This window comes from Lipotes vexillifer, unplaced genomic scaffold, assembly GCF_000442215.2.
Source record: "Lipotes vexillifer unplaced genomic scaffold, Lipotes_vexillifer_v1.1 scaffold239, whole genome shotgun sequence".
Taxonomy (NCBI): domain Eukaryota; kingdom Metazoa; phylum Chordata; class Mammalia; order Artiodactyla; family Lipotidae; genus Lipotes; species Lipotes vexillifer.
In genome coordinates, this window is record NW_006769620.1 from 2,569,054 (window position 1) to 2,592,748 (window position 23,695).

Sequence of the window (23,695 nt, forward strand, 5' to 3'; positions counted from 1 at the left end):
ATTGCATTTTTATATGAATTATTTTTTTAAATAAATTTTAAAATACCTTCCTAGAATTTGATTTGATAGGAGGAGGGTTGCCTGCTGCCCAGAGTTCCCACTGAGGCTCTGATGACTCACGGAGGCCTGTGTCTCCAGCTTGCCTCCGTTGGAGTGTGTACTTGTTACACATTAACCTCTTGGATCCCATTAATAATTAAGCATAGATTAGCTGATTAGATTAGCGCCCTGAAAGTTGGGCCCAAATGGAGTGAGAGACGGAGGTAAGGAACAGACCTCTGAGGGGGCTTCAGGTAAACAATCCTGGGACAGCTTGAAGGTTCCAGGCAGTGACAGAAGCTTTGGCTGCCCTCGTAGTCCTGCCTGGTTGTACGCAGGTCTGGTAGTTGTGGGCTAATTAGTGATTTGTGTGAGAGGACAGTGTGCTGCCATTTTCCCACAGCCTTTTTCTCTCCTCAGATCCTTCCCCTCAACTTTGTAGCCTAAGAACAGGCCACATTGAAGGAATCATGTGCTGGTCAGTGTGAAAGCACATTATGAGTTTTTCCATTTACTCCTGGAGCATATTCCGGGGAGGAAGACGTACCAGTTATTCCCACTTTACAGATGAGAAAACTAAACTCAGCGATGTGAATGAACTTGTCCACAGTGTGTAAGGGAAACAGCTGGCCCTCAAACCCAGGACCGAGTGGACTCTTTAAAGATAGATTCTGCCATTTGGGGTTTATTGTTTTGGCTTAATTTCTTTTCATTTACCTCTTTCTGTTCCTCACCCATCTTTATACGTTTTTTCCCTTTTTTATTTTTTTTGATGGACTTTAGGTCTAATAGTCAATGAAAACAGTGACCTCTAAAATCCTCTGTAAATTTCTAGAAAAGCACTGTTTTAAATAACTGAATTCTTGAGCTTATTTCTTCACTTTTATTTTTCTTGTGGCATTTATATTAAAATAATTGCTTTCCTTTTGTTTTAACATTCGTATTAATAGTGCAACACTCCAAAAAAATTGGCAAAGGAGAGTAAAAAAGAAACTTCTAATACAGGAACTGTTCTCATCTAATTTTTATTTATTTTATTTTATTTATTTATTTATTTTTTGCGCTACACGGGCCTCTCTCTGTTGTGGCCTCTCCCGTTGCGGAGCACAGGCTCCGGACGCGCAGGCTCAGCGGCCATGGCTCAAGGGCCCAGCTGCTCTGTGGCATGTGGGATCCTCCCAGACCGGGGCACGAACCCGTGTCCCCTGCATCGGCAGGTGGACTGTCAACCACTGCGCCACCAGGGAAGCCCCTCATCTAATTTTTTAAAAATTTTCATCATGTTTTTTAAAAAGCGTTTTATTACAAACATCTTCAAATACACAAAAGTAGAGGCAGCGGTAAAATGAACCACCAGCATGCACCATCTACATTTAATGATGATAAAGATGTTTTTTCCACTTTGCGTCTTATTTTTCCTTTTTGTTGGAGTATTTTAAAGTAAACACAGGTATCGTGACATTTTCTAAGTACTCCAATAGGCACCTCTGAAAAATGAGGATATTTTCTAACATAGCTGTAATAGTATTTGTCAGGGTGAGCAGAATCAACAGTAATTACTCCATATCACCTAAACAGTATCTGTGTTAAAATTTTCCTGATTGTCCCCAAATGCCTTTTTACAGTCCATTTGTTTAGATGATGATCTAAACAAGGTCCACACGTTGCAATTGATTGTTAGATCTCTTAAGGAACTTGTCACTCTGTTGTCATTGCTGTTGTTGTGAAAATCACTATTTTCGGTCTACTTTTACTTATGCTCCCTATGGCCCTTTTTTTCCTTTCCATTTCTTTTACTCCTTGATTCATCTTTATCATAAGGTCAGGGTGCATTTGCACGAGTTTGGAAGAGCAGGGGCCACCAGGAATGAGCCACTTATCAGAGTAATTTCCTTGAGCACAAAAGGCGGTGTGTTAGGTTGGTTTTTGACTCTTTGTCTGGAGTACCTTGATAGCCTTCTTTTTTTTTTTTTTCCCCAAAGCTACCAGTAGAAAGATCCTCAGTTTTACAATATTCACTGAGCCTACCTTAGCTACCATTCAAGAATTTCACTCACCTGTGTTTTGAAGCCCAGAAGAGCCAGTTTGCAGTTGGGAATGTAAAACGTCAAGTTAGGTTTGGATGTGAAACTAATCTCCATGATGTATGATGTGCTTTCCTGTCCCCTCCCACGAGCCTTTTGATAAGATTCTGGATCCACAGATAGCCCAAGGGTGGCCTGCTTCACCTTGATCCCAAATCAGGGACTTTCCCTGTCACCTGTCATCAAATCTGGGTGGTTTATTTTCCTTGCTTCAAAAACCCATTCACTGCCCCAAGGAAAACGGTCAGATAGATACTTGCTAGTTTGTTCATCTTCCCAGTAACCTCCCGAAACAGGTTAAGATGCATGTCCTCTAAGGAAGGGATGTAAGAAATGGCAGAAGGCTAGCTAGGACAGAGGGCTGCCATCGGACGTACAGGCTGCCAGTGGCAGGAGGTACTTGGAGTTAATCTGAGGGCTTTCAGACCTTCACCTGAGCAGGTTTTTGAAGTAAGACATTGGAGAATCTCTCGGTTCTCTTCACAGGAGCATTCTCTTCATCTAAACCCATTCATTTAATAAAGTGCTATTTACTCATATAATTGAGGTTCAAATTTTTTGTTTCTTTCAGTTTTAGTGAGATGTAATTGGAGGTTTACATTTTTAAATTTGCATCTGCCAAAGTTAGGTTCTTTGTGATAATCAGATTATTACAGGATCATTATTGTAGCGATTTACGGGTAACCAAAGTCTGCTCGTGTCTGGCCCAGATTTCTGCATGGACATTCTGTACAACTGCAGCTCACTAATAAGTACGAAGTGTTCCACATATCACAAAAAAGGAGCAGGAGGAAATGCAAGATGTGGTGGTCTATTCACGTGGGTGGTGGACTCTGAGAGGGAGTAAGATTAAACAAGGGGCAAATGGTCATTTTTTATTGATTCCTCATCTCTCACGTGACACTGGAATTAGAGTGGCGTGTTGAGAATGCACTTAGCCTGTGGTGTGTGGAAAAAGTTCACGTTCGTGTGCTGGACCTCAGCATTGTTCTGCTAAGATTTTATTTTAATATTTTACAAATCTTTTTATTTTCCATTGATATTTTATAGTATTTTCTTCCATTTTTTTCTATTAAGGTGTAACTTACATGCAGAAACAGTCATCTTTTCTCGTGTATAATTCTGCAAGTTTGGGCATACAGTCAGGTAACAATTATCACAGTCAAGATAGAGAATGATTCTTGCTGTGCTTTGCGGCAGCCCCCATTTTCTGTCTCTATAGTTTGGCTTTCTCCAGAACGTCATACAAATAGAATCATTAAGCATGGTGCATTTGAGGTTCATCCACACTGTTGCTTGTATCAGTAATTCATCCCTTTTTATTGCTGAATAGTGTTCCATTGTATGGGTAGACCACAATTGGTTTACCCAGTCGAGGGATAAAGTTTTGGCAGTTACAAATAAAACCACTGTAAACATTTGCATGCAGATTTGGGGGTGAACATACGTTTTCAGTGGGGTAGATACCTAGAAGTGAGATATCTGGGTTATGTGGTAAGCATATGTTTAACTTTATAAGAAACTGCCCGTCTCCTTTTCAAAGTGGCCATGCCATTTTTTAGTCCCAGCAGCAGGGTATAAAAGGTCTACTGCATCTTTGCCAGCCCTTGGTATTGCCAATATTTTGTTTGTTTGGTTTTATTTTTTAATTTTAGCCATTCTAATAGCTGCGTAGTTGTATCTCGTAGCAGTTTTAATTTATGTTTCCCTAATGACTAATGATGTGCTTATTTGCCGTCCGTGTATTTTCTTTGGTGAAGTGTCTATTCAAATCTGTTCCATTTTTTAAAAATTGCAATGTTTGTTTTCGTATTATTGAAGTTTGAGAGTACTTTATACTATATTCTGATATAAGCCCTTTATCAAACATGTAGTTTGCAAACACTTTATCCCAGACTACGGCTTGTCTTTTCATTCTCTTCACTTGCAGACACTTATTTCATACATGCTTTCTTTTTTTTATTGTAAACATTTCGTGTCCGGTGGATTTCATGCTGGATGACACTGCAGGAAAGCATAGTAGAGAGTGAAGTTTAGTGTTTGTCCAAGACACAGGTACAGAGAAAGGGACTAGGAAAGACTTACTTACTTAGGTCTGGTCATTCAAAGCCGTTGTCTGTGCCAACAGAAAGGGATAGTGTTGTTTTTATTTCTGGTTGGTATCTGGAAACACAACTTTCAATTTTAAGCCCGTGTAGTTAATGATAGGAACGGGTTCCTCATGGCTTATGGATGAGAATAGTTACAAAGGAAGCCGTCAGTTCCTAAGAATGCAGCTATGTCCCATTGCACATGTATGCACACAGGAGAGAAAACCAAAGGACAGTGAGACAGAGACACACATAGAAGTTAGTAATGCAAGACCCAGCCCTGGATGGACCACATTCTTGGGGGAATAGGAATGGAAGACATGACTCTATTATTCCCCAGTGTTCCTATGCTGTGCTTTGTGGGCAGTGTAATGGTTTTCCAAAGGTAACTTGGGTTATGTGTTACTTTTTTTCCTTTTAAGCCTATTTTCCTAATCCTCACATTTGATGCTATTCCACTGTAACAAGTCAAATTAGGGTATAGAAATAGTTTTCAGAAACTATTACCTATTTTAGCAGGTCCAAAATAAACACTTCGCAATGAGTACTAGAGACACATATATGGCACCTTCCTTGATATTTTTTAACATCATCCATACCTCACTTCTTTTCTATTGGTCTTTCTCCATTGCAGTTATTCTGTCTCCTTCTACCTGCCCACCCTGCGTACCGTTTGGTTATTTCTTTGATACCCTCTGTAAGTGGCCAAGAGAGGAGACTGTTGGGTTTTGCCCTTTTTGAATCGTAGGACTTCATTTTTTGGCATTTTTCACTCATAAAATATAAGAACTCATCATTTTTCAGTACTGGGAGGAACTTTAGAGAACTTCTAGTCCCTGCCTCTGTGGATAAGAGGATCGAGGGTCAGAATTCTGAAGGAATTTGTAATCTTAGAGCTAAAACGAATGGAAAAGTGAGCCGTGAACACAGACCTCTTCGTTCCCGGTCCTGTGTTCTTTTCAGGCTGTAAATCAAGGAAAAGCTGTCCGTGGATGGTGCCTGGAAGGGGTATCTTTAAAAGTGCAATTCAAATGAGGTTTTGGGAGTGCTACTGGGTTTATTTTAAGTGTAAGGATAGTTAAGAATAAACTAGTGAGATGGTTTAAGAAGTTACATCAAGACTTTAGAGAAAGATATTAGGCTTTTAATTCACTTAAGGGAGTAAGTTGTCAGAGCAAGAGCTGAATGTATAGCAGCTGAATATCTGAGCTGGGCCAGGGTGCTGCAAGATGCTGGCCCTGGTGAGTTCAGCCTGTGGTCAGAGTACAGTGTGTCCCTGCAACCACTCATGATCATGGTGGCCGGAACAGGGACATCAGGATAAAGAAGGGTTTCTACTGCAGGCTTGGAGTGTAAACTCTTCCTCAGTTGCCTGTAAACTGGGAGACTTGTGTATCAAAGTAGTGTGGGAGATATACTCCCTAAGAATTGGTTAGAAGCCTTTTTAAAGGGCTCCAGCCCAGTGCTCTTTTATCTCTGATACGGGAGTGATACCTAGACCTGCCACAGGCATCACAGGGCCACCCGAGAGCTGCAGTGAAATGGCAGATAGCAGGAGCCCCTTTATTCCAGCATAAAAAGGCTGTTCATCTTTAGTAATGATTTGCCACAGCCAATACCCCTAGAGCGCTTACTCTGCACCAGGCCCTATTTCAGCACTTTCTGTGTATTAAGTCACTCAGCCCTTCCCACCACCCTATTAAGGAAGAACCATTATTGTCTCCATTTCACAGATGAGGAAACTGCGGCACAGAGGGCTTCAGTGACCTGGCCAAGGTCCCACAGATTGAATGCACAGATGCTGGGATTTGAACCCAGATCTCCCTGACTCTGAAACTCTTTATCAGCACATCATACTGCCTCCTGAATGTGCCGCCCTGTACCACTACTGGCTGGTGCTGCATGTTGAAAGGATAATATTTTGCATGTTTTAGGGTAAATAGAATATATCCTTAAAATTAGTTTCATCTGTTTCTTTTGACTTTTTAAAATTTGGCTACTAGAAATTCTTACTTCCATGTGGGGCTCACATTCTGTTCCTCCTGGAGAGTGCTGGTCTGGAAGATCCCAAGCCACGTCACAAAGGGGCCTGTGAAGCAGCCATCAAAAGCAGGCTGCAGACAGTGCAGGGTGATTGTGGGCAGCTGGGATCCCGCTGGGCAGAAGGAGCCCATCTCCCCTTACTGCTAAGAGATGGAATGAGTCAAAACCAACGTTTCCTGAGGGGTATTTTGCAGGCTATTAATAGCAAAACCAAACAATTTCTCAGTAAAATACAGGCCCAGGTATGTTCAGCATTTTATACTGTTTCAAACAGATGTGCTTTAAATAATTTCTCAAGTTATTTCAAGGGTGCCTCAGTTTCCTCATTTTTGAAATGGAGGTAATAGCCCCTGTCTATTATTCTAATATTCCCTGTGAAGAATAATCAGGTTAATCCATGTAAAGTTCTTCGAAGAGTGCCTGGCACAGAGGAAAGCGTAAAACAAACGTTAGCCAGTATTATCGTAACAGTATCATCGTCACATCGTCACAGCAGTTACCGCATGCCGTTGAAGGAGCTGCAGGATGTTGAATCAGGGAGCGTGCGGCAGGGCCTTTGGGGCAAGTGTCCCAGCTTGCACACCTGAGTCAGCAAATTTACCTCCGCAGGTAGCTGGAGGCACCCACCCCTTGGAAGGTGGTGTGATGACCCTCACACACGCCTCCCACTACCCGCCACCTGTCACCCATCACAGCCCCTTGAACTACAAGAAGCTTCTCAATTGTTTTCTCCCGGTGGCATCTCCTTCTGTCCCTGAAAGGAAAACCCATCAACGCACTCCTCTTCATCTTGTTCTGTTTCCAGGGACTTTTCAGTTGCCTCATAAATTGGCCAAGATCCCATAAGTTTCCCAATTCCATGGGTGAACAAAATGTAGACTGGTTTCTTTCCTGCAAGACTTCTCAGAGCTCTTAAAATGCTAATGTGTGTGCAGAAAGTCCCAGATGTGAATGCTGTGTAAAGCATTTTGCAAACCCACTTGATTTGTTTTTGGAAATATCTTCTGGGACAAACGTTCTGTAAACCACTCCTGGGGAAACACTGTCTCTAAAGGTCCTGCCCAGCCAAAAAGGAAATTTCTCCCTCCACTGCCCTTTGCACCCATGTCCCAATGGTGTTGTCCGTGGAGCACTGTTAGATGCTGGTCATGCCACTTCCCCCTCCCCCGCAAAAGCTAACAGTTTGTCCAGAGAAATGGGTTTGGGGACGTGACTCTCCTGAGTATCTAGGGATTCACTGTTGTTTTACAGGCTATCAAGTGGAGGACCCCTAAAAAAAATTAAACCTTGGTGATTTTCACTCATATGCTTTAGACCTTTATATACACAGAAGAATTCCTTCCCTTAGTTCCTTCCCCACCCGGTTTCTGGAAACACATTGTTCTTTACTAGAACATTCATTGGTTTTATGGCTATTTTCATTTTTACGTTTTATCTCTTCCCACCCACCCCATATTGTGCTTGTTTACCCATCTTCCTCTGATCCCAGTAGACTGTGATTCTCATCCCATGGGGTCCCCGTTTGAAGGCTTCACTGAGTAACTCTTTGAGGGCAGATCTTAGATGGGACTAGGACAGAGGGCCAGGAGCTGCCATCGTCTTCCATGTTTTGTTTCCTGTATGTTATCGACCTTTGGAGCCAGTTGAAAAGCGCAAGTATTTGTGGCATTTCTTTCCATCTAATTACATCTCTGACTAGGTCTTCCCACGTCAATCTGCATGTGCCTCTTAACCTAGATTGGAAGTTCCGAGGGAACAGGGGCTGGTCTTTATGACTTTCCTTCCTTCCTCCCCTCCCTCTCTCCTTTTCTTTAGAAGATTCTTTCAAAAATAGAATGGTTTTGTTTGAGAAACCCTGACGTCAACATTCTGATTCGTAAGGAGGGGCTGTTTTGCATACTACTGGTAAAGCAATAACAGCTAAAAATCCTTATCGCATTAAATATTTAATGGATCTTTCCTGTGCACCATGCTCTGTGCCACGGGCATTTTACATATTATCTCTTTTAACCCTCACAGTTACCCTTTAAAGTATGTGCTGTTAGTACCCTCATTTTACAAATGAGAAAACTGAGCCTTTAAGATAGGAAATTGCCCAAGAAAGGGCAGCTACAGCAGCGCTAGGGCAGGAACGTGAACCAGGGCTGGTCTGGCTCCAGAATCCAAGTGTGAAACCACTACCAACTCCCTGTCCACTTCCTTCTGGCTGTCAAGTCCTGGAGGAGCAGAAAGGGGACTTGCTAAAATCCTTGCTCACCAGTCTTCCCTTTGGTCCTGTGCTGTGGTTCCCCTGCCCACTTAGACCATGAGGTCACAAGGTGGCTCAGTGCCTTAAGGAAAATTCAGTTAAATTTTGATAAACCTTATAAACATAGAGAGCAATAATTAACTTCCCAACTGTTAAAGTTAACTTGCGGATCTCCTTAGCTCAACCCCAGTGGGTAGGAAACACTCAATGAGTAACTGCAGAATAACCAGGCCCGGATGTTATTTTCTAAAATAATTCCAGTTATTTCGTAATGTTGTATGCATTTTGTTGCATGGTAATGTGAAATGAAGCTCATTTAAAACATACTTATCAGTAAATAAGCAAATGTTGTTTAAGTTTTTAGCTGTCAGGTTTTTTAATATTGATACCATCTTAAATTTTCATGATACTTTCTTTTTAAAGATCGGCCCCAAGTTTTACTCCTGTTTTGTTGTTGCTGTTGTTTATTTCAACTTAGCCAAGTGCCTTGCACAAAATAGGTGCAAAAAATAATATTTTAAAATTCAGTTTATAATTTACAAGGAATTTTCTACACACTTTCTTATTTAATTCTCAAAATAGCCTTAAGGTGGAAACACCTAAATATATACCCATTTAAGAGGTCCGGAAACTGAGGCCAAGAGAAGTAATTGGCCATTTACTAATAGAAGTAAAAAGGTCATTTAAGGGTATAAAACAGCTTGTCTTTAAAATGATTTTGAGCCAGAAAATTGTTTTTCAGAAGAATAGTCTCTCTCCCTTAAATGGTTCCTTTTAGTTCTAACTCACTACATGACTTTATAACTGGTAAAAAACAGAAAAAAAAAATTTATTGGTTGCTTCCTGTGTGCTGCATACTTTATATGCATGATCTCTAGTTGTTTCTCAAAACAACTCCTTGGAAGAGGTACTGTTCTTACTCAGCTTTATAAGTGGAAGAAATGAGGGTGAGAAAAAGTCAGTTATTTGCCCAAGGTCAAATAGACCTTGAAGCTTGCTTTCTTCAGAGCACAAGATCTTAGAACAGTGGCTGTTAGTAGTAGTGTAAGCATCACCGTTCCCCTTCGTAGTTCTCAAGGCCAAAACAATTGTAAAAGTCAACATTAAGTCGTGTTCTTGGAATAAAGCATTATAACTATAGTGCTTTTGACTTGGCATTTGAAAGCACACAACTGCAAGTTAGAGCTTTTTAACATGCCGAAATTTGTTTACATGCACATGTGAGGGTTCCAATGGCAAAATATTTTACTTTTGTCTGAATACAAATGTGCATTTGATTCTTGGAGATATCACATGCTACTTTTTTAAATTGTCTGGGTTTTTTTAGAGCAGTGTTAACGTTCATAGAAAAATTGAGAGGAAGGTACAGAGATTTCCCATATATCCCCTGCCCCCGCACATGCAGAGCCTCCCCACCATCAACATCCCTCATCAGGGGATACATTTATTACAGATGATGAGCCTACATTGATGCATCTCTATCGCTTAGAGTCCATAGTTTACATTACAATTCCCTCTAGGTGTTGTACATTCTGTGGATATGGACGCATACATAATGACAAGTATCCATCATTATGCTATCATACACAGTATTTTCACTGCCCTAAAAATCCTCTGAGTGCTCTACCTATACATTCCTCTGTTGCCCCAACCCCTGGCAACCACTGAGCTTTTACTCTCTCCATAGTTTTGCCTTTTCCAGAATGTCATATAATTGGAATCATACAGTATGTAGCCTTTTCAGATTGACTTCTTTCATTTAGTAATATGCATTTAAGATTCCTCCAAGTCTTTTCATGGCTTAATAGCTCATTTCTTTTTAACGCTGAATAGTATTCCACTGTCTGGATATGCCACAGTTTATTCACCCACTCACCTACTGAAGGACATACTGGTTGCTTCCAAGTTTTAGCAATTATGAATAAAGCTGCCATAAACACCCCATGTCCAGTTTTTTGAGTAGATATAAATTTTTAGCTCCTTTGGGTGAATACCAAGGAGCACGATTGCTGGATCGTATATTAAGAGTATGTTTAGTTTTGTAAGAAACATCCAAACTGTCTTCCAAAGTGACTTGTACCATTTTGCATTCCCACCAGCAATGAATGAGAGTTCCTTTTGCTCCAAATCCTCATCAGCATTCGTTGTTGTTAGCATTTTGGATTTTGGTATATCATGGCTGTTTTATCTGTATTTTCTTGATATATGACATGGTGCAAATTTTCATATGCTTATGTACCATCTGTATATCTTCTTTGGTTCAACATGCTACTTTAAGATTTGAACTAGGCCAGGTTGCTCATAAGCTATTTAGTTTAGTGAACATGATTAATTTTTGAGGAATCCTTCAAGAAAAACCATGAAAAAATGACTTCCTTTCTAAATGTCGTATTTGAACTTCAAGAAGAGGCATGAAAATGGCACAGCCACTATGGAAAGCAATCCGGCAGTTGCTCAAAATGTTAAACATAGCCTTACCATACAACCCAGCAATACCTAAGAGTAATGTAAACATGGCCACACAGAAACTTGTACATGCATGTTTGCAGCAACATTATTCAGTTGAGTTGTTGAACCCAAATGTCCACCAATTGATGAATGAATAAACAAAATGTGGTATATTTCTAGAGTAAAATATTACATGGCAATAAAAAGTAATAGAGTCCTGACACATGCTACAACATGGATGGACCTAGAAAACATTATGCTAAGTGAAAGAAGCCACACACAAAAAGCAACATATTGTATGACTCCATTTGTATGAAATGAAAATCCATAGATGTAAAACATAGGTTAGTGATTGCCAGAGGCTCACCTACTGAAAGATGGGGGGTAAAGGGGGAATGGGGAGTGACGGCTGATGGGTACAGGGTCTCTTTTGGGGGCAATAAAAATCCTAAAGTTAGATAATAGAAATGATTACACAACTCTATAAATACACCAAAACCCACTGAATTGTATACTTCCAAAGTATGAGTTTTATGATATATAAATTATATCTCAATAAAAAGTAATAACAGGGGCTTCCCTGGTGGCGCAGTGGTTGGGAGTCCGCCTGCCGATGCAGGGGACGCGGGTTCGTGACCCGGTCCGGGAGGATCCCACGTGCCGCGGAGCGGCTGGGCCCGTGAGCCATGGCCGCTGAGCCTGCGCGTCCGGAGCCTGTGCTCCGCAACGGGAGAGGCCGCAGCAGTGGGAGGCCCGCGGACCCCAAAAAAAAAAAAAAAAAAAAAAAAAGTAATAACAAACGTAAAGCTTTCTGTGGGTGAAATGAAGAGCAAAAATACATAGACCATTCATACTGTGCTTTCTATCAGGGTGAAATTTCATTACGTAGCTCATTTTGATAAAACTATTAGCAAAGTGACCTTGCAAATTTCAAATACTAGTCTCAGTTCCATTATGCTAAAAGGTCACTAAAGAGAAATGTGAATGACTTTCTTTTTATCCTAGCACTGTGTGTCCCTTGGTAGAAATTGTTCTCTGCTATTAACAATTTCTATTCAGAGGCCAGAGAGTTGAGTAGATATACCAGTCATAGTGTCTGTTTTTTCCATCGTCAGTAAAAATGTTCCTGCATTTGTAGTCACAGCGAATATTTGAATCTTTAAAGCTCTTACTCTTTGTAATGAGAAATTCAAAACTGCTTGCTAAAATGGTTAATGAGGTAGAAATTCGTTGGGCTAATTAGGTCAATAAATAGTATTCTAACTCATTAGGATAAAAGGTCAGATGGTTAAAAGACTGGGAAGTATGTGTTAGAAGATGCTGCTTTTGATTCTGAAGAAGTAATTTTATTCCTGCATTTTTATACCATGTGAAGCATACTGAATTGTTTCTTTGACACACAGATTAACTGTGAATGAAATGTCTTCCAGGTATATTAGAATTTACATGGGTTTTTCTCTGTTACCACTGTTCTCTGTCAGAAATCTCTTTCAGTGATTAATGCCTTAATTTCTTAAACTTTGCTACTTAAATAAGTGTACCTTTTTTCCACTTAGTGCCTTGATTTATCCTCAGGTTTTCCCATGCCCACGTCCCCTCTGATGAGATGATTCCCCTGAATGGTCCAAAGAGTGACTTCTATATAACGTTTCCTCAGTGTTTTTCTCACTGCGGTTATGCTTTTCTATAAATTAACCTGATAAGTCAGGATATTTATGGAAGACGATGAGTAAAGATTATCTGCTTTTCACAAACGAAGTGACGTATTTTCTTTTTTTAACAGCTTTATTAAGATATAATTCACATGCCATACCATTCATCAATTTAAAGTGTCCAGTGGTTTTTTGGTGTATTCACAGCTATGTGCCACCATCATCACAGTCGATATTAGAACCTTTTTATAACTTGAAAGAGAAACCCTGAACCCTTACCTATCAATGCCTCCCCCCATGTCCCCACTCCACCTCCAGCCCTAAGCAACTAATCTACTTCTGTCTTTATAGATTTGCCTATTCTGGACATTTTATATGACTGGAATCATATAATATGTGGTCTTTTTTGACTGGGTTACTTCACTTTATTGATAAAGTTTATCAAAATGTTTTATAGTGATAAAGGGTCATTTCACAGGAATACTTAGCAGTTATAAACAAATATGCATCTCATATCAGAGCACCAAAATACATGAGGCAAAAACGGACAGAAATGAAGGGAGAAATTAAAAAAATCAACAATAATAGGTGCAAACTTTCAATACGCTTTCAGCAGTGGATAGAAAGCTAAGCAGAAGATTAACCAATAAATAGAAAACTTGAACAACATTGTAAACCGACTATACCTAACAGATATCTGTAGAACACTCTATTTAACAACAGCAGAGCACAAATTCTTCTGAAGAACACATGGAACATTCTCCAGACTAAACCATATGCTAGGCCATAAAACAAATATCAGTAAATTTAAAAGCATAGAAGTAATGCAGAGTATCTCCTCTGACTACAGTAAAATGAAATTGGAAATCAATAACAGAGAAATGGGAAACTCAAATATATTTGGAAAGTAAATAGCACACTCCTGAATAACCAAAGGAGAAGTTGGAAAATACTGTGAGATAAATGAAAATGAAGAGACAACATGTCAAAAGTTATGGGTTGCAGCTAAAGCATGGCTTAGAGGAAAATTTATAGCTATGTCTTAAATGCCTCTATTAAGAAAGAAGATCTCAAGTCAATAATGTAAGCTTCCACTTTAAGACACTTGAAAAAGAAGAGAAAGCTAAGAATAAAGATTACAGCAGAGGGCTTCCCTGGTGGCGCAGTGGTTGAGAGTCAGCCTGCCGATGCAGGGGACACGGGTTCGTGCCCCGGTCCGGGAAGATCCCACATGTCGCGGAGTGGCTGAGCCATGGCCGCTGAGCCTGCGCATCCGGAGCCTGTGCTCCGCAACGGGAGAGGCCACAACAGTGAGAAGCCCGCATACCCCAAAAACAAAAAAAAAGAATTCCCATTTCATCTTCAATAAAATGGGGGAAAACAAACAAACAAACAAACAAACAAAAAGATTACAGCAGAAATAATGAAATGGAGAATAGAAAAACAACAGAGACTTTAAAACCTTTGAAACTTTACTGATTATAATAAATTATATTAAAATATTTACAAAAGACATGAAGGGTATTATTTCACAAAATAAGTAACACATTTTAATGTATTTTTAAAAATCCAGTTTTCAACGTTGCTTCCGTACACCTGTTATGTAGAAAGCTAGTGTTGTGAAAATATCCACCAGGCACTGTCTTTTTTCCAGTTCAGGCTCAGTTTAGAAACTGTCAACCAAACCATGAGCCCATTTCAGTCCTTAGCTCTTGAGCAGTTTTGCCTGATAGAAAGAGCATTGTTTAGGGTGTTGATCAAATCCATGCCTGATTCCAGATACCACCACATCCTGTACGTGACATTGGACAAGTTGTTCAATCTCTTTGAGACTTATTTTCCTCATCTGTAAAACAGAGGTAATTTTCTCAGCCTGAGAAGAATTATGAGATAACATATGTAAAAGAGCCTAGTTCAATATCTGGCATGAAGTAGGTGCTTGTCTAGTATCTATTCTGTAATCACTAGTGATTTAAAAATGGAATGACAGCCCAAGTACCTATATGGCATGGGTATACATACATGAATACTCTTGAAAGAGAGACTGGAAGAAAAATAGTCTGATGTTGAATCCTACTGCGTACCAGGCTTAGGGCTAGTCATGTTATCTATAGCTGCACCACATATAACTTGTTTGACAATTTGGACTGATTTCACTATTTTAACAACCACTAAAACACTCGACTTGAGCAAAATACACATCCTGGCCTAAATTGATTGTTTTAGCAATAGGTTATAATGGTTAAATATTTGAGCCCTTCAAATATGAAACCACTCAGAGTTTATGACTTTTTTGTTGTTATTACTGGTGTAATAAATTCTATTTCTTGTGTCTTAGGAAAGCATATTTCTTAGTTGTGTAATTCTGTTGCCTATTTGGGCTACAAACTATTGTCATTAAAACTCTGAAACACATTTATGATTTGATAGACAAGATAACTGATTAAATTCTGTTCTTACTCAAAGCATATTTTAGCAGGAACTTTTATGCTCATTCTGTTTATTGTGTGGTTGATGGCTCTGAAATTGAATATTTTCACCAGCAACGTGAGTTTCAAACCAAGTTGGAGACTAGTGCTTGTCAGAACTTTAACATGAATATGAATCACTTAGAGATCTTTGTTAAAACGTGGATTCTGATTTATCAGGTCTCGGGTGGGGCCGGTGAGTCTATATTCTTTTTTTTTTTTTAACATCTTTATTGGAGTATAATTGCTTTACAATGGTGTGTTAGTTTCTGCTTTACAACAAAATGAATCAGTTATATATATATATACATATGTTCCCATATCTCTTCCCTCTGCGTCTCCCTGCCTCCCACCCTCCTTATCCCACCCCTCCAGGCAGTCACAAAGCACCGATCCCACCCCTCAAGGCAGTCACAAAGCACCGAGCTGATCTCCCTGTGCTATGCGGCTGCTTCCCACTAGCTATCTCCCTTACGTTTGGTAGTGTATATATGTCCATGCCTCTCTCTCGCTCTGTCACAGCTTACCCTTCCCCCTCCCCATATCCTCAAGTCCGTTCTCTAGTAGGTCTGTGTCTTTATTCCTATCTTACCCCTAGGTTCTTCATGACATTTTTTTCCTTAAATTCCATATATATGTGTTAGCATACGGTATTTGTCTCTCTCTTTCTGACTTACTTCACTCTGTAGGTGTGTAGGTGTAGACTCTAGGTCTATCCACCTCACTACAAATAGCTCAATTTCGTTTCTTTTTATGGCTGAGAGTCTGTATTCTTAACAAGCTTCCAGGAGTTGCCAATGCTGCTGGTCCACGGACCACACTGTGAGCTGAAAGCTTGTGTAGAATCCAAGAGGTACCTTGGCTAGAATCAGAAATGAGGAGACCTCATCTGGCATTATATATCACAGTCCCAACTACCTATTCATACTCCCTGAGTGGAATCTACTTCCTCAACTGAGCCCTGAAACAAATTAATTAAAAATTTGGAAGCATTGAACAGCAGTGATTCTGTTCTTACATTTCATGCATTTCAGTGATTGAATACGGTAAGAGAATAATACCTTGTCATTCATTTTCTGTAGTTCCTTTGTACTGTCTATTAGCTTGCCCACCTCTTAGGCCCCTTTATACTGTATCTCACTGAATATGAAAAGTGGTGTACGTGAAGCATTTCCATTCTCTAGAGCTCTATAGCTGTGCTGTTGGCCCTTCCTTACGCCATGTATGGCAAAGAACACTGAATACAAACCACTTAAACCCCGGCCAGACTTTTGTGACTGAATGAAAAGAATAAGCAATTGTTTCCCCTAAACTCAGGCCTAATTTTCTAACACCTTTGGTGAGCATTTATGGAAGCTTCCAGAAAAGCTAATTTTAAGTCCTTAGTCATTTAGATGAGAGCGCAGATAGTTTCACCCGGAGATTCCACAGCGTGTAGAACTTGATTTTGTATGTAATTTGACGACAGAGGCATCATTTTAAGACGTGTCCAATTAAATTCTTAATGTGAAATAGATGTGGCTCAAAATGTAATGCATGCCATCTGATTTGTTACAGAACACGAAAATAGTCACAGTAAGGACAAGAGGAAAACGAGGACGAGAAAATGGGGAGAGAGGAGTAGCCTGGCTGATGACGTGGCAGTATTAAAAAGCAGCTTAACCAAAAGGGCCCTTTCTGCCTATGGTAACAAGACGGACAGCACAAGGGAAAGGAGGACCCACAGGAGAACAAAACGTTTTTTATCTTATCCACGGTTTGTAGAAGTGATGGTGGTGGCAGACAACAGAATGGTTTTATACCACGGAGCAAACCTTCAACACTATATTTTAACTTTAATGTCAATTGTAAGTACATTCAAAAGGAGGTGATTTATGATGTCCCTAAATGTGCCATTGGGGAATGGGTTTCCACCCAGTGCTTTGGAGAACCATTCGGGGCTGGCATTTCAACGATTCAGGCAAGTGACTGAAGAGAACATGAGATTAGGCAATGACAATAATGGGCATCAATAGTGAGTGTTTATTCTGTGTTAGACAATGTGCTTCTTACTTAAAAGGCATCATTTCTAATCCTTCTGGCAACTCTGCTAGGTAAATTGTCATTCTCATTTTGTTGATAAGAAAACTGAGCCTCAAAGGAGTTGGGTTGCTTGCCCATGGTCATGTAAAGCCAGTATAGTGGCTTAGGGACTGCATGTGACCTTCAGCTTGTCCACTTCCCAAAACCAGTGCCCTTTGATGCGTGAATTTGCACAGCCAGGTGTGGGTCGACATTTGGATGCTGGTTGTGAATCAGAAGCACTGGTGGAGCTTTGGAAAATGTCTCTATCCCCCTCCCCAGAATTCTAATTAAGTAGCTCTGGGGTGAGTCTTAGGAATCTCTCACTCCCATTTTGAATTTTTCTACTCCCATTTTGAATTGAAAAAGTAATAAATTTGCATGATTGAAAAACAGATCAAGCAGATCCAAAGACTAGTGGGAAAGCTGAAGTGCCTTTCCCCACCCAGGCTCCCAGGCCCCTTCAGAGGCAACCACTGTGACAAGTTTATTTGTCCGTGTTTCTAACCAGCACTGCCCAATAGAAATATAATGCAAGCCGCACACGTAATTTTTTTAAAATATAGATACATGTAATTTAAAATTTTCTGTTAGCCGCACAGACACAAAAAAGAAACAGGTAAAATTAATTTTAATCATGTATTTTGTTTTATATCTAAATGTTATCATTTACAAAATTATTAACGAGACTTACTTTTTTCCGTACTAAGTCTTTTAAACCCAGTATGTGTTTCACACTCAGAACACATCTCAATTCGGACAAGCCACATTTCAGGTGCTCAGTGGTCACGTGACGAGTGGCTACCATGTTGGACAGGGCAACTCTGGACATTTCTTAAGCAAATATGTATGGATACACTTTTTTTTTTTTCAGAGATGGCGCATTCTCATACACGGTGTTACATATTGCTATTTTCTTGAAACACTGGAGATTGTTCCATAATAGCCCATGTGCTCTGCCTTCATTCATTTTAAGCCTCAGCATAGGCTTCCTATTAATAGATTGATTCTAGTTTATTTGAATGGGAATCTACTTGTATTAAATTCCCCCAATGAATATGAAGAGCAGCCGTTTGGGATCACTGACTTAAAATTTCTCCTTCCTTCTCCGAGGCCTGTGGTTCTCTTTGTGTTTCCCTGAACTGCTGTGAACCACCCCCCACTGTGTTCCCCAACCCTTACCCCACCTGCCTCCCCTCCGCCCTCTCCCTCACCCCGCTTCCTCAAGCTCAGTCCCATGTGCCCCAGCCCTCTCCTGTCCTGGAGGAGGGAAAGGAAAACCTAGTCAGGCCTTGCATAGACTCAACTCCATTTCTAACCCATATATTCAGACCTGTTAAGGATTTTGACGACAAGCATGGACTCAGTGTCAGATTGACCTTGGCTGAGAATTCTGGCTCTGCTACTCACTGCTGGCTGTTTAGTCTTGGACAAGTTGCTTAACTTCTCTGAGCCTCAGTTTCCTCATTTGTTGAGCAAAGATTATAGTCACACCTAGCCCAGAATGTTGCTGTGCAGTTTTCAGCAAGGATCTAGTCCACAGTAAGCATTCAATGGATGTTAGCTCTCATAATTAATAATAATAATGAAATCAAACCAAAAAACAAAACAAAACAGGTTACGAGGTTGTGGAGAACACAAATGGTTGGTACAACAGCAGTATTAGCAAGTATGTGGTCCATGTGAGATTCCATAAATGGCAATCCAGCTTCAACTGGGATGAAAAAGCTTGATCAAAAGTTAATATCCAGTGTTTTGTCACAAAGAACTGCTAAGTTACATGGCAATGCAGTTTCTTTGGAAAACACCTTGAAATTTAAATTTGTTTGCATTCATTACTGTCTAAAGCTGCCGTCTATGAATTTTACAAAGAGACTTTTAAGAAATGTTTGTTGACTGAATGAAAATTCACAGCTCCAAAATGCATATGTTGCATGAACCATAAAAAGAGGTGGAGCCCAGCATAAGAAGTGAATTGCTTATTGCTTACACGGAGTTCACAATTAACTTTGAAAAATTTATCTCGGTTGCAGGTAGCCTCTATCTATAAAGACCCAAGTATTGGAAATTTAATTAATATTGTAATTGTGAACTTAGTTGTGATTCATAATGAACAGGTAATAAAGTTTTTTTCTTCTTTCTTCTCTCTGTATCCGAAATGGCATATCTAATTGGTATTGGTGCAACGGACCAACCATAATTCTTTTCTGTATTTAGGAAGGACCTTCCATATCTTTTAATGCCCAGACAACATTAAAAAACTTTTGCCAGTGGCAGCATTCAAAGAACCATCCAGGTGGAATCCAGCATGATACAGCAGTTCTTGTAACGAGGTATATGGATGTCTATTCCTCCAGTCTTTTAGTTTCTGGTCACGTTGATGGGATGAGGTCATATATTCCTGGTAGCCAGCCCCTAGCCCAGGGTTTTTCAACCTCAGCACTATTGACATTTTGGATCAGATAATTCTATGCTGTGGGGACTGCCCTGTGCCCTGCAGGATGTTTAGCAGCATCCTTGGTCTCTGCCTACTACCTATCAGTAACTCTCCCCCCTCTTTAACTGTAACAACCAAAAGTGTTGTCCAGACGTTGCCACATGCCCTCTGAGGGTGTGTGGTGGAGGAGGGCAGAATAACCCCTGGTGGAGAACCAGTAACCCATCGCCACCAAGTAGGCAATAAATGTGTTAGGCAGGTCTGAAAGTAAACACCTGTATAGAGCGGGCAGCTGCCATTCCCATTGAGCTCGTTACCATGCAGGATATAAGTCCAATGTTGCCAGCTTTTGTGATTCTGTAAGAAACCAGAAATAAGGATACTTTTTTTGGAAAATGTGAAATCTCCCAATTTTTAAATGGTAGCTTCTAGCTCAAAAATATTTAAAATGCTGTGCAGGGCAGCAAAGAGGTCTGCTGGCCTAGTGTGTCTCCCATCAGTCACCTTTGATATGGTCACAAACACTTGCTCTTAGATCAACTTAAAGGAAAGGCATTTAGAGCCTTCTCAGAATGTTCTTCAGAAACTAGAATCACTTGCTTCAAGGTATGAGGAAAAATCCTGGACAGAAAAGTTTTCACTTGCCCTTGGCTACCCCTGTGGCAGAAGAAAACCTCTCAGTGTAGCTTTTAATCTGTAAACCAGTGATTCCTAAACTTTTTTTGAGTTGCAAATCCCTGGCTTTGTTAGTCTGCTTTTTGTAAAACCAGTACCCTCCCGCCCCCACCCCCCTAAAGTGGTGATGTTGTGAATACCTGGAAGATTCTAAAGTGTTTGCTTGTATTGACATTTACTCTTCGGTGTCAAGACCCTAAGTCTGCTTTGCTTTCAGACAGGATATCTGCAGAGCTCATGACAAATGTGATACCTTAGGTGAGTCCACTGTGCGTATCCTCTCTGGCTACAACAGTTTATGACATGTTTTTCTTCCAAGCCACAAATGCTTTTTAAAGTAAATCCTTGTGGATTTTTTTTTTTTTTTTTTTTTTTTTTTTTTTTTTTTTTTTTTTTTTTTTTTTTTTTTTTTTTTTTTTTTTTTTTTTTTTTTTTTTTTTTTTTTCCCTTCTAATAGGTCTGGCTGAACTGGGAACCATTTGTGATCCCTACAGAAGCTGCTCTATCAGTGAAGATAGTGGATTGAGTACAGCATTTACAATAGCCCATGAACTGGGCCATGTGTACGTTTCTTCTCCATATTTTCATTTAATTTGTAGTGACCTAAAACTTCTGTTCCTTCACATCAGTGAGCATTCACTTGACTTTAGAGGGTGTAAGACGCTTCTTGAATCATAGTTGAGTTTGCAGGGTTGAAAAGCTTGGAATGTAGCTGGCAGAAATTACTTTGACTTTGGGAAGCTAAATAAGTACAGTGCACCCTCTTCAGCCATAGCTCATGCGTCTCTTTGGTTTAACTGTACAGGTTTTCTAGGCAAGGTCTAATATGCTCCTTTCCTACTGCAAAGTGGAAAAAAGGGGGCCTTTCTACCCCCTCCACTGAAGCAGAGGGTATATCAGCCCAGAGAACTTACCTGACACAACATCTTTGTTTAGTAGGATCCTCCAACATTGCTGTGGCCTGCACAATTTTCCCAAACCCAGATCATTCCTTATTTAAGTTATATCTAAGGTTGTCCTTTAGATATTAGTCTCTGGAACAGAGCTATCCCTCTTTTAGGGGAAAAAATGAACAAAGATACAGAGAAGAAACTATTTCCTAATTATGTTCACTAAGTGTCTGGTCGTTATGAAATTGGCTTTTCCTTTTTGTTCTTTAGAGCCAGAGCCTGGTTAGAACATGGGGCAAAACAGTATAAATTTATTCAAAATTATTCTGGTTTTTGATCTGCCTTCTTTTCTTTCTAGAATGATTAAATTACTCATACTATATCCTTTTGAAATAATTTTCTCAAAAGATGTCCTTAGTATGATACAGCTGTGTATCAATCTGCATGTCAGATGTTAACTTTATTTAGAGATAACATCATCTATTAAGCAAGGTTTTTCATTCACGAAATGTTTTTTTAAGGCACTTTATGTGCAGTGTAGTATAATAGGCATAAAGCAAGATGCATATATAGAGGTATCTCTAATCCAACTCCACATATAATGCATATATTTTCCAGCGTATTTTAAGAGCACAGCCCTTTTTTTTTCTCCAAAGGAAATATCGTCAGATGCCCAATATCTAGAGAATAAAAGAGGCATGACTTTCAGTTAAGCCCTTGTGGCAGATCGGGGTTCTGCTTAGTCAGCTACCTGTCCTTTGATTTCTGAAACACCTTCTTGAAACTCAAGGATTTCTTGGAACTAGGTTTGAAAGCTGTTGATTTCACCAGCATTTTCCAAAGTACAGGGCTCTAACACTGATTCCAAGAGAATGGTCCATGGGGGAAAAAAAGAGTTTTGTAATCCAGTGATTTAAAAATATTTTTCCTAGTCTAGCCATGCTTGGAATGCCAAGGCCAAATGGCATGAAGTAAAGGCTCTGACAAGACCTATATTAAAGTATTGATTTCGTTTAACTCAGTTCCCCCAAACTTATTTTAACAGAATCTTTGGGGGATTTTCATTTGTTTGTTCTACAAGAAATCTGGTAAATTATTTGAGACATATAAATAGGAGGTGTAGATTTCACAGTGAGGAATAGGGTGGCATTTCAGTGGGGCCAGAGAATGGAATGGGGAAAGTTACAGAGATAGAAATGTATTGAAAGGGCAAGAGTTCGTGTGATTTTTTTTTTTTTTTTTTTCTTTTTTTGGCTGCTTTGGGTCTTCGTTGCTGCGCCCAGGCTTTCTCTAGTTGCGGAGAGTGGGGGCTACTCTTCGTTGCGGCGCGAGGACTTCTCACTGCAGTGGCTTCTCTTGCTGTGGAGCAGGGCTCTAGGTGCGCGGGATTCAGCACTTGCAGCACGCGGGCTCAGTCATTGCACCACGCGGGTTGTAGAGCGCAGGCTCAGAAGTTGTGGTGCACAGGCTTAGTTGCTCCACAGCATTTGGGATCTTCCTGGACCAGGGATCGAGCCTGTGTCCTCTGCACTGGCAGGCAGATTTTTAACCTCTGCACCACCAGGGAAGTCCTTGTGTGATTAACAGATTAACATTTCCCCCCAAAATATGGCTAACGAGAATATACTGTTTAAGGAAATATAATTAATTTCCTGTTAATTCCTTTCCCCAAAAGAGTTTATAAACCCCTTTTAGATAGCCAGTTTATAAAATTGACATTTTAAGGAAAGTAGGAATTTTGAGTAGCAAAAACAAAATATTTTAAGCTATAGAGAAGTCTCAATTCACAGTTAACAAACGTCTCCCCCTGCAAAAACCATGTTGTTGACATTGTTCTAGGAGCTTTCATTTATGTTATTTCCCTTAACCTTTATAATCCCCACAAGGTAGATGTTATTTTGTCCCTGTGTTTGACTTAGAGATATTAAACTACCCAAAGCGTAGTAGCTAATGCTGGCGTAGGAGCATATGATGTTGGAGCACTAGTTCTAAGGCAGAGTCAGCAGGCAGCCAGATACCCAAGTTCTGGATGGAATTGTTGTAACATTCCCTTTGACTTGAGGAAAATATATGCTGTTTCCCTTCCTATAAGATGGAAACAATACATATACCCCTCATCTGAAAAGTGTCAGGAAGCAAGAGATGAAATAATCGGTGAATGATGTGAGTTGTGGCTTAAACAGAAAGTATATTGCTAGCCTGTTAACGAATTATTTTTCTTTTGGCGCCTTGTCTCTTTGAGTTAGCTTTGTTCGTACATTAAGAAAAGTAAAAATCCTTTTTTAAAAAAATTTGCTACCGTACTCGGTAGCAGATTTTCTAATGAACTTTTTCAAAGTTAAATGTTAAGTTGTTACAGTCATGACTTTCTGATAATATAAAACCCAAGAGCTGTTGGGAGGAAAAAGCAACTGACCTTGTATCTGTTGAGCGTCATTGTATGTTCACAAATAGCTCCTGGCTTCTCGTACCAGCTTCACAGACACCCAGAATCTAAGAGTCAGGAAGCATTTAAGAGGTAATTGAGTCTCTACTGAATACAGAAATCCTTACAGTGTTG

The 23,695-nt window shown here is 40.0% G+C and overlaps 1 protein-coding gene across 1 annotated transcript in view; it reads left to right on the forward strand.

Annotated features, from left to right (window-relative positions):
• The window catches only part of ADAMTS9 (ADAM metallopeptidase with thrombospondin type 1 motif 9), a 172,673-nt gene that overhangs the window by 11,807 nt on the left and 137,171 nt on the right, over positions 1-23,695 (forward strand). Inside the window, exons 4-8 of the mRNA XM_007445670.1 lie at positions 16,630-16,919; positions 19,167-19,250; positions 19,351-19,466; positions 20,463-20,503; positions 20,703-20,808. Of these exons, the coding sequence (XP_007445732.1) occupies positions 16,630-16,919; positions 19,167-19,250; positions 19,351-19,466; positions 20,463-20,503; positions 20,703-20,808 (637 nt within the window). The remainder of the gene's footprint in view (positions 1-16,629; positions 16,920-19,166; positions 19,251-19,350; positions 19,467-20,462; positions 20,504-20,702; positions 20,809-23,695) is intronic.